We start from the raw sequence: 16,316 nt of genomic DNA, 5'->3' as shown, positions 1-16,316 counted from the left end.
GTCACATGACACCAGTGAGGGAAATGGCTAACTGGGCACAATTTGTCCATTTTCACTTGGGGATGCACTCACTTTATTGCAGTTTTGACATGTAATTTGAGGGTAAAGCTAATTTACACAGTTATATAAGCTGTAAACTGACTACTTTACATTGTATGAAAGTGTCATATCTTCAGTGGTGTCCCATAAAAATATATAATAAAATATTTACAAAAATGTAAGGGTATACTCACTTTTGTAAGATACTGTATAGTGTTATTGTGTCTTCCTACAGACAAGCTAAAGAGATAAAAACCAGTTAGTTTTTAGCTTTTCTCCCAATTGCGTTTGGGTTTCATTGGGTGTCTTATCGGTAAAAACAAGCCAGTGCTTTCCACTGGGTTCTATCCTTTGTCTGTTGTTTTATAAATTATATATTTTAATTCCATATTTTGGCACATTTACTGAATGTGTTTGAAACTGTATATATTTGGGAATATGTAAATGAGACCTTTCAGAAAATGAATAAATAAATGGTTGGAGTATCACGCTTGAGCAAAGCCAGCCTTTTTCCAGTTCTGTACAATAGCAGTAATACAAAAGAGTGACTTTCCAAAGTGAGGGAGGGATGGTTAAACTTTTAATAGTGCAGATAACCTGAGTGGTTGTGTAGGTTTACTCATCACAGACTGAATTATTAAAGGCTTCTCGGTGGGGAGAGACAATTGTCTCACTTTTGCTGCATGAAATAATAAGCAATTTTACAGCTTCATGCATTTGACTGACCTAAATGAGCAGCCAGTTGCGTGTTGATTTGATGCTCTCCATGGTGCTGAAATTGGCTCTATCTAACACACACATTCATAATCAGTCTGACTAATGTGTTTGGTTCACTTAATGTAAAAAAAAAACAGGCCTGGTTGTCAATGCTGTTGAACTGTGATGAGAGGGTGTGCTCTAATAATGGAAATACAATAGTAAATACTTTCTCCACTCACACTTTATAGCCTGTGCGTTCTTTTTCTGAAAGCCTCCCTCGACTCTTGTATCACTCTAAAGCTTTCTCGCGCAAATTAATTCTGTCAGACTGTAGAAAACATGCTGCAAAAGCAATGTGGTATTATCCATTTACTTGTCAGAGAGCAAGCGAGAGAGAGAGAGAGAGAGAGAGAGAGAGAGAGAGAGAGAGAGAGAGAGAGAGAGAGAGAAAGAAAGAGAGAAAGAGAGTTTATAATGCAATGCAGTAACATCGCTGGTTCCCCGCAGGCAGCTGTGCATCTCTTTATGAATGATGAGGGTAATTTTTCCCAAACAGCCGAATGATCACTCTGCCACACACACACCGACCCCCCGCACACCCCACTTTGCTGTCTGTTGTTGGAATAAACAAAAAGGTTTGTTGCTGTATTTCCTGCTCTGGACAAAGAGCACTTAACTAGGTAACAATACAGAAGTCTGGCACAGTAGCTGAAATATTACATCTGTAATATTTACTAACAATCAATTAAATATAACAATATAAAGAGTCATTTAAGCCTTTTTTCACTGCACTATACTATTCTAGTATATTGCAGATAATAATGACACGTGATAAAAAGAAAAGATAGGCCTAAATGTGGATCGTAAAGAACACTGCACTGACCTGTGAGACACACTGTAAACCCTGATAAGTTAAGTCTAGTCAAATCATTTGAGCTAATTTTTTTGCCTCAAATTAATTACGTTTTCAAGACTCAGTTTTTTAAGCTGTCCATACACTACAAGACTTTTAAAAGACTCTGAAAAGACTTTTAACATCTAAAGACTCGTCACAGACTTTTTACTCACAGGCTAAGATTTTACAAAGACTCACTAACTGCAAGACTAGAACTAGATTCTTTCCCATGATCATTTCCCATCATGCTTCTGGTGGACTTTATATACAATACATATTACATGTTAAATTACAAATAATTAAATTACAGTCAATCAGAGTCTCACAATATTAAATTTTTTTGCCACACTGTTTGTTCTTGATATTTTTAATAGAAAATATTTTGTGTTCAGCTCTGTCTATAAGCTTCTTTCCTCCTTTCAGCTTTTGCCTTGGTTTTAGACAGAATTAATGCAATAAAGAACATCACTCTTCAAAATAAAATAAAATAAAAATATATATACATATATAAACCTACACTATTATTGTGTGAACAAAACTCTATTAAGCTTAATAAACTGATTCAAGTTATCATCTAGCCTTGTCTCAGTTAAGTTGAATAAACTTAAAATCATATATATTTTAAACTTAACTGAGTCAAAGCAAAATGATGACTTGATTCAGTTAAATTGAGCCAATAAATATTTTTAGTGCATGAATGTAGGATACCACCCACTGCTCTGCTGTCCACTGTGGGAAGGAATGCCTATATTTAAATATACTATTTATTGGCTCAACTTATCTCATTCAAGTAAGTTTTTCTTTGACTAAGTTAAGTTTTAAATATATATAATTATAAGTTTATTCAACATAAATAACTTTTGTTTCATTCTCAACAATTAGCATGTTTTTAAAAGAAGTGCCATTACTCACAGCATATCACTGCAGTCCTAAAACAACACACTGTGAGCACTAAAAACATGGAATAAAGGCAATTTGCTCTTACAGCTCTACAACACTGAGACCTGGCAAATCAACCATACATAATACACTAATACACGCCCAGGATAAGGTAGCTTTGGCAAACAGACAACACAGAGATGGTAGGTAAGGCAGAGGCCACACCCCCTATATGCAAATATATGGTGCCAGGAGCCTATAGGAAAGCTGTATGAACCAACCATCTAGAAAGAGCATTGACACATTTTGTAGTTTACTAAAAGTTGGTTAAAATCACATTTTGTTCAGTGGCTCAACAAACATCTTTAAGTTTTCAGGTTGAAGTTCTCTGAACTCATTTTATTGAGTTGTGCTGGTCGGTAAATTCACTCAACTTAATAATATTAGTTCTCCTGACTAAAACATAAAATCACTTTTTAGAGTGATGCAAAATAACACATTACTGTTTATGAGAGTCTGACTGCAATAAATTGGACACAGAACAGGACTGTTAGCACATTGTGTTTCCAGATATATGTTTTACTTCATTCCACTTCCATTATGTTACATTCCAGAATATACAACATGACTTTTATAAATTACATTCATTTTTATTCTGAATACAATACAGTTCTGTATACATATCAGATGTTAGTTTCTAAAATCACAGCAATAGTGCACAGATCACTTACTGTACTGTATATCATTATACACCAATCAAGCATAACATTATGACTACCTGCTTGTTTATACATCCATTATCCTTTTTTTTTAGTTCCACTGAGCATAAAGGAGAACTTTAGTTAGTCCTCAATTTAGGAGACATGTAACTGAATTGAATGTAAAGATTAATGCAGTGAACTAATGTCTAGCTGTTCTGGTGGGTAAGACAGTTCAGCGCAGTATAATATATTGTGATCTACAGGACAGTGATTTATCATTTTGGAGACAGTTGTATGAAATAATTTGCTATGTGTAAAAAAAGAGAAATGGCACAAATGTGTATCTAATTGACTATATATAAGTGACTTAGATGATGTGCAGAGTAAACAACTGGTTTTGAGACATTTAATTCTGATGTGGGAAATGCGAGAAAAACTGTAAATATAAATCTGTATGAGTACTCACTAGCTTTATACTACTATTGAGCATTTAAATAAACAAAAAAATAACTATTTCTCTACTATATCATCTCTCTCTCTCTCTCTCTTTCACTCTGTGTCTCTCTCTCTTTCTTTTTTCAGACAGCTCATTGTTTCAGGTTCAGTGGTCTGCCTTTACCCATTTAACCACCTGTCCATCACCTGTGCTGACTAACCCAGCTGTCCTCCAGAAAGTGACTCTAGACTGCAGCTGTCTGCTCAGGTAACAGCAGCACACAAACACGGTAAATACACACACCAGCAGAAGTGTTGCCTGTTCTGTCCTGGGAAGCTGCAAATTAGGGTTGGGGGGTATCCACTGTTTTCACACCATCATACCATGTCAAAACCGTGATTTGCATCTTGTGTTTACGTGGCTTTAATACCATCAAATAATCAAATGCAGAGTTCAGTTTGTGTACAGAGTGAACACAAGTTAACTCTGCACACACATTAAACCCAGTCATACATTTAACACTATCAGTCTGACCATTAAAACCTGTTTTACACAGTTAATCAGGGGACTTCACTACAGGAATGAGCTATTCTGGCATATATATATAAACACAGAGCATAAATACTGTCATATTTATGAAATACCATACTCGTTTGGAGATAGATTTCAAATATTTGAATACCGATAAACCGCCCAACTCTAGTGTAAAGGTTAATGACGTTGTCACCTGCCAATTTAAGTCTGATTATTTTTCAAGAAATTCAGCTAATTGATCATCTTTCCTAATCCAATGCCCACACAGGCATTTTACAGAGCTGTATGAGTCTTTTACAGTACTGAAATGATTGCATGTTATGTACAATTTGAGCAGCAGGTCAAATATTATATGGAGACCGATTAACTTGTAGGTATCACCTTGACTCGTGGATTAAGACTTGAAAATTACTTTATATTTGCAACTAGCTCCCACCTCTGGTAATAAATAAAGTGGTATGATCATTGAGCATTTTTGTCCTACCTACTACTATTTTAAAACTTATTTAAAAACAATAATATTATATTATTTTACAGCTCAATGACCATGAGATTCCATGAGATTTAGCTTTTCTTTTTTTTTTTTTTTTTTTGCTAAAATCAGACTTAGTGAGTATTTGTTTAAGTGACTGATAGCACAACATGACAAGAAATTAAGTTAATAAAGTTTTAAGAAATTATAAATTATAATTGCTGTGATGAACAAACTAGCTGGCTAGTTACCTGAAGGTGTCAGCCCACAGACTTCACCTCACCCACTTTACAGCCAGATCTAATCACCGGCTCCTCCCCTTATATCTAAATCCAAACTCACTTGATTTTTAAGAAGCTCTACACCTTAGACTTGCTCCAAATCTTAGCCTCCATTTATGTTTTCTAGGCTCTGAGCCTTATTACATCAATTTATTACTGATCTATTATCATGACCCTGGCTTTGTTTTTCTTGACCACAATTTACATCTTTACTTCTGATTATCCTGTTTGCTCGGTTTTAGATCCTTTACTGAGTTTGAACTCTTACAATATTCCCTCTCTTTTAAAATAAAACAGAAATGGATAAATAAATATTTTTTTGGCCATAGAAACAGAAACACAGAGTTATAGATCATACTGCTATTTGCCAGCAGAGGTACCCAAACTGTAACGGCTTCATTTTGGAAAGACAATGCTAAAAGCCAACTCAGCTCCAATCTCTTTAGCCTGCCAATCACACACTGCACTGAGGGGACACTGAGAGGATCCAGAGAGGACTGAAACACAATCACAAACAAACAAATTACAATGTTCTTGTTTTATAGTGTGATAAAGCTATGGCATACATACATCCCACCTCTCCTGTAGCAAGATTCTCACACATCCCTGCTTATTGTCGGCATATTATATACAATTCTCTCCAAAAGTATTGTTATTTTTTGCTGTAGACTGAGAAATATCAACATTTCAGCTTTTATTTAAGTTAGTTTCAGTTGGGAAAATACCACCCTTTATCTGAACCCACCCATTTTTATTGTGAGCAAGTAACTGCAACAGATAAACTGAGTTTTGGGTCATTGTCTTGAGCCGATCCTTTTTCCAAACATTAGCCTTTTCCTCAAACTGGTAAAGCTTAATATTTGTATCCTTAGTCCATAATCAGGCCACAGGCTTGTTTCTGTACTTCACTGCAAATTCTACTCTGTAAACCCAGAAGTTGTTTGAACTCAAATAAATTTAGTCTGTTTTACATAAAATTGGAGATTTCTAAACATTACTCAACTATTTTGAGTTAGATGAACATTTGTGGGCACATATACACTTAAACAGAGATTTTTGAGTTGAACCAACTTATAATAACTGAGTTTAGTCTGTTGCAATTGGCTTCTGTCACAATCGATTTGCATACTGGGTGTGTCCAACAGTTTCTGACTAGCACTCACCATCAGTGTGTAGTGATTCCTCCCAGGCTAGGTTAGGTAAACTTGAAGATCACATCTTATAATTAAATACTTGTTCTCTGTGTTGTAGCTGTAGAATGAGTATCATTTACTGAGCTGCAGTAACTCTGTGTTCTCGCTGTGCTCTCAGTACTTTTAATTCTTTACGCTTCTCTTTCATCTACTTTTCTATGAGTATTTAAAAATTGTTAAATGGAACCAGAAAGAAGACTAAATACAAGTTCAGGAAAATATGAATTTTAAATATATGTATATGTATTTGTTAAGTTCACTGTACTTAAAAAATATATTACATGAACTTAAAATTTATTAGGTAATCGGTTACAACAAAAGTTTTGAATATAGTCAACTTATCGGGTTTTACACACTGAAAAAAACAACAACTTGCATTTACAGGCTATTTAAAGTAGAAACAACTCAAGTAAACTGTGTAGATTTAAATATGATTTGAGTACACTTAAATAGCAAGCATAAAGTGAACTTAACTTGAAAATAACAGTTATAATTGCTTAACTTTTTCAAGGCAACTGGTTTCCTATTTTTTTTTTAAAGTAAGATCAACTTATCACATTTTACAGTGTGGGATTATGAGATCATGAGAAGATACTTTTTCTAAACTTTAGCCTTTTTTTGTAAACTGGTAAAGCTTAATCTGTGTATCCTTAGTCCATAATCAGGCCACAGGCATGTCTCTGTACTTCATTGCACACTCTAGCCTGGCCTCCCTATCTGTTTAGCTAATGATAGTTTTTTTATCTGAAGCCTCTGTATTTTTGTTCATGAATATTCTGTGAACAGTAGATTGTGATATCTTCACTCCTGCCCTCTTTAGGTTTTTTGCTGATGTTATTTAGTACACCAGTAACGACGTTCTTCTTTAGGACATTCCAAACTGTTGTTCTGGCTATGTGTGGATTGGCTCTGATTTTTGGATTGGCTCTGATTAATTTTTCACCTTCTGTCAGCTTTACAACTGCTTGTTTTTCACCCATAGACAGCCGTCTGGTTTTAACACTGGTTACTCTTCTTTAAATGCACAGTCTGCACAGGCAAAAGCCAAATCTAAAACTGAAGGTAGACAATCAGCGCTATTTATTGATTACAAAATCAATGTAACAGAAATGGGTTAATTTGTGTAATCAAAAAACAATTTTCAAACAGACTTTTAAAACAAGGGGGTGGGGAGCAACAGACAAGTAGAAAGGATGAATGTGAAAGAAAGGAAAAAAAAGCGTGGGTACAATCATCTTTACAGATTCAAAATACACAGCACAAAAGTCTGCCATGTTTATATTCATATTCATCCTTTAATGTCACACTCAAATGTTTTCAGTCAGATTTACAAGAAAGGCGCTGAGTGGTCCAGCAGTCTAAAGCGCGGCCACTATGAGCGGGAGGTCGCAGGTTTGAACCATCTTTTCCATCAAGCCGCCGGCGCTCAGAGGGAGCACAACTGGCCCTGCTCCCTCCGGGTGGGTAGATGGCGCTCTCTCCCCACATCACTCCTAGGGTGATGTCTGCAGCACAGGGCATCTGTGAGCTGATGTACCGGAGCCGAGTCGCTGTGCTTTCCTCCGAGTACGCTGTGATGCTGCTCTGTAATACTGCATCAGCAGCAGCTCAAAAAGAGGTGGAGTCTGACTTCACATGTATCAGAGGAAGCATGTGCTAGTCTTCACCCTCCTGGTGTGTTGGGGCATTACTAGTGATAGGGGGAGTCCTAATGAGTTAGTTGGGTAACTGGCCGTGTAAATTGGGGAGAAAATAGGAAAAATTTGAAATAAAATTATAAAAAAAAAAAGATTCACAAGAAAAATAATGGGATTGGCCTCACTGTATCAGTTCTTTTGGAGGGAGCTGTACAATATCCCAGAAATCAGGGCACTGAGATAACACTTCCTGATCTTATAGAGCACTGTCTGGGGGGGACTTACATCCTGATTGTTCTGTGTTTGTATTCAATACTCAGAACTCATGACAGTGGGTTAAACACACATAATATAAAATGCATTATCCCTTCTGGTATTAGAGCTAATGACTGCAGGACATTCTATTGAATCTTCTATTGAAATATAGTTAATGTCATATATACGTATACCAGCTAATCGGTTGTGCTGTGATGCTCTACTGATACCAGCTGTAATGTAATGAGTTCAACCTAAAATTCATAGGCATTATACTGTGTTCAGCATTATTTGTAGTTAAATGAGTTTTTTAATCATATTAAAGCAGTTAGCAGTATCTTGTGCTCAATAAGACCAAACACTTTCCTGAGGAGATTTCATTGCCTCTGTGCTGAGAACATTAACACCACCATTATGCACATAATAATGTGCACAACATCTATGAGGATGAAAGGCTAAGTACAGTGCAATTTGATGCCCCTGACTTTCAGCAGTGCTGTGAAGGATGTTTTCAATTAGAAGCGAGCTAATTTCATTCATTGTTTCACCCGCTGAAAATGCCTTTTTACAAGCTTGACTGACTCCCTATTTCGGAGCTGCGGGTTAATGAGTCATGTACATCGAGCACATGCACGGGAACGTCCTCTAAATAGATTGACACAAGTTGCTCGAACCGGCGCTTTTGTTCTTAAAGGAGCAGCCCACGTGTTTTAAGCTGCGGGGATTAAGTGCTGAAAGACATTTCCTTTTTTTCTGGTACCCAGAGGACGCCGCTGCACCTTTAAGAAGGCTGAGATGTTTCGGTCCATAGCCAGCCCCCTGCGTCTCACCCACTAACCCACACAGACACTCCCCCCACATCCACTGACACACCGGCACTGCTCTCCTCAGCATCTCTGAAGAGAAACACAGCACACACTCCTGCGCTTCAGCTCGCCTGAAAGAAGAAGGTAATCAGCACGTGTTCCAGGAGAGCTCGAGCTAAATCAAGAGAACTAAGAAGGCAAAGGATACAACCAACAGAGCTGGCTGGCTTATGAGGCTTCCACGTAAAAGAAAGAGCAGTGCAGAAGACCAGACAGACAAACAGACCATCAGAAGAACAGAAGAGGAGAAAGAAAAAAAAGAAGTTCCTTCTTGACCAAAGTTGCCTCTTGAACAAAATATCACCAAAGATGTGAGGTGTTCTGCTTCTCCGTGCTCAGGTTTGAGGGAAGACCCACCAGAAAGTTAATCTGAAGATCACACCATGAGTTGTGTGCCTTTGTTAACTTCTCTCCACATCTCAAAAGCGGAGGTAATGGTTTCTTTTATTGTGGTTAAGGTTAAGGCCTTATCATTCAATTCTGCCTCTGTTTACTACTTTATATCATTATATATTTGCCGTCTGTTTTGACGTTTTGTTTCAGCTCTCCATGAGACGCAGCGTGAGATGGTTTCAATCAAAGCCTAACTGACTGGATAATATTTCTTGGACGAGGCTTTCAGCCTTTTATGCCTCCCCAGCCTGAACATTAATGCCCACGATGAAGACCTACAATTAAGCTAGATTGTTCATTTTATGGGACAGAAATGACCGCGCGAACGGTGGCAAAGTAAGTGTGAGCCGGCTGGATTGTGAGTAATTTAGGCGTTTAAAATGAAGGAATGATTGCAGTGTCTGTGTGCTGCGGGCACTTACTGCAGCCAGCATTTTTCCAGAGACTCATTTGGGCTAGTTAATGCTCCAGGGGGACACAGAGGCACGTTCTTATGGATCTGAGAGACGAGTGTGTCACCTTTAAGGGTGAGAAAGCTCCTGCTGACCACATCTCCAGCGCTCTGCTTGCCCCTAAGCCTCTGCCTTCCCCCAGCACAGCACTGAAACAGGGTCTTGCAGCTGGCTTTAAGAAGGTTCTTCGTACGGAGGAGGACAGCCCAAGTCCGTTTCCAGGTGTGCTGCCCGGCATCCTGGAGATGAGAGTCAAGGAAGGCAGCAAGATCCGCAACCTGATGGGTTTCGCCATGGCCCGGATGCAGAGCGAGTCTGGCGACAGCGGCCGGGCCGGGCTACGGCAGGTGGTGTTCGCAGGTTCGGGTCGAGCTGTCACCAAAACCATCACCTGTGCTGAAATCATGAAGAGAAAAGTGGGCGGTCTGTACCAGCTCACCAAACTACAGTACAAAGGCGTGCAGGAGGTTTGGGAGAGTCAGGAGGGAGGCGAGTCAGAGATGACCGTCCACAGGACCGTGCCCTCCATCAGTATCCTTCTCTCCAAGGACCCTCTGGACCCACTGGAACCAGGATACCAGCCCCCTGAGACCCAGTACGCTCTGTGGGAGGAGAGGGGTGGTGCGGACGTGCTACAGCCAGGAGAGAAAAGACCGTTTAAGAACAATATCAGTGAAACACATTCGAAACGATTCTGTCCTCAAGGTGGGGTCACTCTTTGAACACGTTTGAACAATGGTTTTGTTTTTTAAGATCTTTTTAATCCATGTTTTTTTTTTTCACTCCACTGTGAATTCTATTGTGTTCCATAAAACAGCTAACAGTAGAAAACTGTTCAAAACTATTCATATTAATGTACAGTAAAGTTTAAATCTCCTCCTCTTATAAACATACCATTCAAGAGTTCCTCAAGCCTCAAAAGTCAGTCATGGAGTTGAGCACCAGAACTACGTTTCTATTTGGTCTAGATCAGTTATTCTAATCACACGTACTGCTGTGACACTGTGAATGCACAACCTTGAGGAGTGCTCCATTACTGCTATAACCTGATAAACCTTTTAAAGAGGTTGATGGCTTCATTTGTAGCCAAGCCACAAATGGCTTCACTCATAATAAACAAAATACAAAGTAAATTCAGCACAACACAATGTCCTCATCCCTCAGTTTCTGCTTCATGTTTTTTCTCTGTGTTTCTTTTCCAGTACAATTGAACAGAAATGCATTCATATTCCTGTTTAAAACTGATTTAATGGACTCTGAACATTCTTATTGCACTAAAGCAGAAAGTTAAATGATACTTATTTGCTTGATGAGTACTGTAGCTTCACTCTTAACCTTACAAAAACATTATTCTTACTATATTGGATATTAGACACATTGGGTAATTGTAAGGTAGACTATGTCAATGCCACATTTTTTTTTTATCATCATCTGTTTAATTTATTTATGTTTTCTAGTAATTTTGTGTTTTTACCTTGTGTTAAAATGACATGATGAATGGACCAATAGAAATGCTCCAAAAGAATAAAATCTTTTTTTACATTAACTTCCACTGGAGGTTAGAATAATCTCATGCTGTTAGTCCAACAGTTTGGAGGTTTCTGCATGACAGTAATGATACACACTGTATGAACATTGCTGTCATAAATATAAACGGTTGAGGACACCCGTTGTAATGAATGTATTCAGCTACTTTAAGTTGCACTAGTTGTTGACATAGATGTGCAGATGCACACACACACAAACCTTTTTTAATTTCCCTTTTTACCCATTTTAGCAGAAATAATGATTTCTCATTTAGTGCATGTTCTTGGGGATCAATCTCACCTTATACTGTATTTTGGTGACTGTTTATACTGATAAATTCTGTATAATACAATTACTATGACTTTAACATAAAAACACTAGTCTTGGAAATATCAGATTTTTAAAACATAACAGTAATATTCAAGCAAATTGCATGGTCACTTTTCCAATCATTTAAAACACTTTTTATATAAAAGGTTTAATGTATTGTTTGCACTAAAATATCGGTAACGCTTTCTTTTACAGTACCCTAAGTTCTAGGTATTAACCAGGTAATAGTGAGGTACAAACTCGGAAGTACTAAGTAATTATTTTTGGTAACAAGATGGTAAGTACCAGGAAAGTATTGCCTAATTACACTGAAATGTCTAGGTATTAACCAGGTAATAGTGAGGTACAAACTCGGAAGTACTAAGTAATTATTTTGGGTAACAAGATGGTAAGTACCAGAAAAGTCTTGCCTAATTACACTGAAATGGAACTAGGTAATAAACAGGTACATGGGTGGTACAAAGTCCAAAGTACTAGGTAATTATGTTGGTTAACAAGATGGTGAGAACCAGACAGTTCAATTTAATTACACTGAAATATCTCACAGGTTCTAGGTAATAACCAGGTAAGTGTGAGGTACTAACCCCAGTAACATGATGATAAGTACCAATACAGTCTCCTTACCCTGAAATATCTCGCAGGTTCTAGGTAATAACCAGGTAAGTGTGAGGTACTAACCCCAGTAACATGATGATAAGTACCAATACTGTTCATTTTAATCAGTCTCTATTTATTTGACTGAGAAATCCCTAAAAATGAATTTAAGGTTTATAGAGTGGAATTCTTCACTAGGAAGACAGCACAGGAATGGAATACTTGGCCATATGTTTAAAGACATTAGAGCATGTTACAAGGTTTAAGGGTGAAAAAGTATACCATAAGAATAAAGTGTTGAATATGTGTATTTACCCCCTTTTTAAACATAATTTGTAGAATAAGGTCTTACATGTTAAATATATATATATATATATATATATTTAACTTATATATATAAATTAAAACTGCTTAAAAATCAGGGTTATTAAAACTACCAAATATTGATTTCTGAAATCTTAAAACATTATTATAGTTGTTTCTAAATTAATATTAACTGCTTTTGTTTGCATTATTTGAGATCTGAAAGCACTAAAGCATCTTTTTCATTATTTTGACCATTTCTCATTTTCTGCTCTAAATTACAATATTTTTATTTAGTATTTGGGAGAAATGTTGTCAGTAGTTTATAGAATAAAATAACAGTATTCATTTTACTCAAACATGTACCTATACATAGTAAGATCAGAGAAATAGAAAATTTGAAGTGGCTTGGAAGGGTCAAGGGGGCGAAGGCAAGCTCCTGCCCGCAAGCTGCTTACCCCAATAAAAGCTGTCCTCAGCTTTCATTGTATATACACTGCTCAAAAAAATAAAGGGAACACTCAAATAACACATCCTAGATCTGAATGAATGAAATATTCTCATTAAATACTTTGTTCTGTACAAAGTTGAATGTGCTGACAACAAAATCACACAAAAATCATCAATGGAAATAAAATTTATTAACCAATGGAGGCCTGGATTTGGAGCCACACACAAAATTAAAGTGAAAAAAACACACTACAGGCTGATCCAACTTTAATGTAATGTCCTTAAAACAAGTCAAAATGAGGCTCAGTATTGTGTGTGGCCTACACGTGCCTGTATGACCTCCCTACAACGCCTGGGCATGCTCCTGATGAGGTGGCAGATGGTCTCCTGAGGGATCTCCTCCCAGACCTGGACTAAAGCATCCGCCAACTCCTGGACAGTCTGTGGTGCAACGTGACGTTGGTGGATGGAGCGAGACATGATGTCCCAGATGTGCTCAATCGGATTCAGGTCTGGGGAACGGGCGGGCCAGTCCATAGCTTCAATGCCTTCATCTTGCAGGAACTGCTGACACACTCCAGCCACATGAGGTCTAGCATTGTCCTGCATTAGGAGGAACCCAGGGCCAACCGCACCAGCATATGGTCTCACAAGGGGTCTGAGGATCTCATCTCGGTACCTAATGGCAGTCAGGCTACCTCTGGTGAGCACATGGAGGGCTGTGCGGCCCTCCAAAAAATGCCACCCCACACCATTACTGACCCACTGCCAAACCGGTCATGCTGAAGGATGTTGCAGGCAGCAGACCGCTCTCCACGGCGTCTCCAGACTCTGTCACGTCTGTCATGTGCTCAGTGTGAACCTGCTTTCATCTGTGAAGAGCACAAGGCGCCAGTGGCGAATTTGCCAATCCTGGTGTTCTCTGGCAAATGCCAAGCGTCCTGCACGGTGTTGGGCTGTGAGCACAACCCCCATCTGTGGACGTCGGGCCCTCATACCATCCTCATGGAGTCGGTTTCTAACCGTTTGTGCAGACACATGCACATTTGTGGCCTGCTGGAGGTCATTTTGCAGGGCTCTGGCAGTGCTCCTCCTGTTCCTTCTTGCACAAAGGCGGAGGTAGCGGTCCTGCTGCTGGGTTGTTGCCCTCCTACGGCCTCCTCCACGTCTCCTGGTGTACTGGCCTGTCTCCTGGTAGCGCCTCCAGCCTCTGGACACTACGCTGACAGACACAGCAAACCTTCTTGCCACAGCTCGCATTGATGTGCCATCCTGGATGAGCTGCACTACCTGAGCCACTTGTGTGGGTTGTAGAGTCCTTCTCATGCTACCACGAGTGTGAAAGAACCACCAACATTCAAAACTGACCAAAACATCAGCCAGACAGCATAGGTTCTGAGAAGTGGTCTGTGGTCCCCACCTGCAGAACCACTCCTTTATTGAGTGTGTCTTGCTAATTGCCAATAATTTCCACCTGTTGTCTATTCCATTTGCACAACAGCAGGTGAAATTGATTGTCAATCAGTGTTGCTTCCTAAGTGGACAGTTTAATTTCACAGAAGTTTGATTTACTTGGAGTTATATTGTGTTATTTGAGTGTTCCCTTTATTTTTTTGAGCAGTGTATATAAGTTCAGTAATGCATGCTTGGTTGTGTCAAAAAAGAGATAAATAATAAACAGTAAACAGTTCTGTTTTGTTTTGAAGTTGTATGTTGTTCTTTTTGAAGTGCTTATTTGTTGAACTACATGGTAAGAACTGAGTAAAACCAGAGAAATAAGCTCTGCTCTCTTTTTCAGTGCTTTTACTCCTTTATTAAGCAGAAAGTTCTGTTAGTTACACAGTGTTTTATATGGTACTTACAGAAAGTTGTGTCACATTTAAGTAGTTATTATATATATTTTAATATATATATATATATATATATATATATATATATATATATATATATATAATAACTACTTAAATGTGACACAACTTTCTGTAAGTACCATGTAATATATATTCTTTTGGGTTTCTGAATGGGTTTTTGTATGTGAAACGTGAAACATCCAGTCCTGTAGGGGGAGCAGTGCCAGGGGGCGGGCGCTAGGCTGTGGCTTAGGTGAGCAACAGGAGATGGGTCTCAGATTCAGCTGAGAACTCACACTGGGAACACCGTGACTTCTCTGTATCCAGGTGGGGAAATATGTGGAACTGTGCAAGTATAAATGTTTCCAAAGCACTATAACAGGGATATTTGAGTGTATATGTTCGTTAAAAGGTTTTGCTGTGTAATATGAGCCGCTATGGTCTTGTGTGTTGGTGGACGCTCAGCATCGGGGAGCATTCACTCCCGCGGCCCGCTAGAAACGCGCCTGGCCGGCGCTCTTGCCTCTGCCACTAGCATTAACCACTGCCCCCGCTAACCGCGCGCCTTACCGGCTCCCCGCTGTTATTCCTCTCGCTCTTTCGGTCGCTAACTTCGCTCTATAACCGTGTTTAAGCCTGTAATTATCTCTCGTGTGTTCGCGCTCTAGTTTTAGCTATTTTCGCTCGGTAATTGTGCCCGTGTGTCGCTGTTTCTCAAAGTAGCTCGGGCTAATTTCGCGCCTTCATTCCTATTGTTTCTCTATACATTTACGCTAGCATTAGCAGTCGCTGTTAGTTAAATACATGTTTATTAAAAGTCAAGTCAATTTTATTCTCTTTTTAAGAGCCAGTTTGGCCTTGTTAAAGTAAATATAGAGCCTCTGCCAACCACAATAATGAGTTATTACAGCTAGATAAGCTACAGTTTAAGGTTTCTCTAAGTAATCATGTTTTTATACACTTTGTTCAAGTTTTATACTTTGGTCAATTCTATACACTCTATGCAGATACAAATATTAGAAACTCTGCTTAAAATGAGATTTAAAAGCACTAAGATGTAGTTAGTGTGCTCAGTAAAAGTTAAAGGTGTTTTCGGTAATGTAGTGTGTTAATATGAAAGAAGTTTGAGTATTGGTATATGTATGCATATGTAAATGTATTAATATAGAGTAGTATTTTGTATATTCATATATATATATATATATATATATTTTTTTTTGTGTAGAAACAGTATTAAGAGGGTTTGCTGATTAAAAAGTAAAGGTAATATGTACTGTGATATACAGAGTTTTGTTAACTGAAAAAAAGTAAAAAAAAAAAAAAAGGATTCTCTGTGAATGTATGTAAAATGCAGATGAGATGCCATGTGTATGTGAAACTGCAAAAGAAAGAGAAAAGAGACCAAAGTAAAAGTGGTTTAGTTTGTGTTTGTTGTTAAATAAAGAGATTAAGCTGAGAACTCACTGGAAACACCGTCTCACTTTGTCTTCTCTGTATCCTGTATTCAGCTGATCTATGCCCTGCTCACCC

The 16,316-nt window shown here is 38.3% G+C and overlaps 1 protein-coding gene across 1 annotated transcript; it reads left to right on the top strand.

The window, feature by feature from the left end:
* The first annotated feature begins 8,810 nt into the window (after positions 1-8,810).
* On the top strand, positions 8,811-11,300 carry LOC103021700 (ribonuclease P protein subunit p25-like protein). The gene is made up of 2 exons (XM_007242261.4): positions 8,811-9,318; positions 9,431-11,300. The coding sequence occupies exon 2, from the start codon at positions 9,774-9,776 to the stop codon at positions 10,452-10,454; it is 681 nt and encodes a 226-aa protein (XP_007242323.1). The 5' UTR covers positions 8,811-9,318; positions 9,431-9,773; the 3' UTR covers positions 10,455-11,300.
* The last annotated feature ends 5,016 nt before the right edge of the window (positions 11,301-16,316 follow it).

This window comes from Astyanax mexicanus, unplaced genomic scaffold (genome assembly GCF_023375975.1).
Source record: "Astyanax mexicanus isolate ESR-SI-001 unplaced genomic scaffold, AstMex3_surface scaffold_40, whole genome shotgun sequence".
Lineage (NCBI taxonomy): Eukaryota > Metazoa > Chordata > Actinopteri > Characiformes > Acestrorhamphidae > Astyanax > Astyanax mexicanus.
This window is presented reverse-complemented; position numbering and strand designations above follow the sequence as displayed.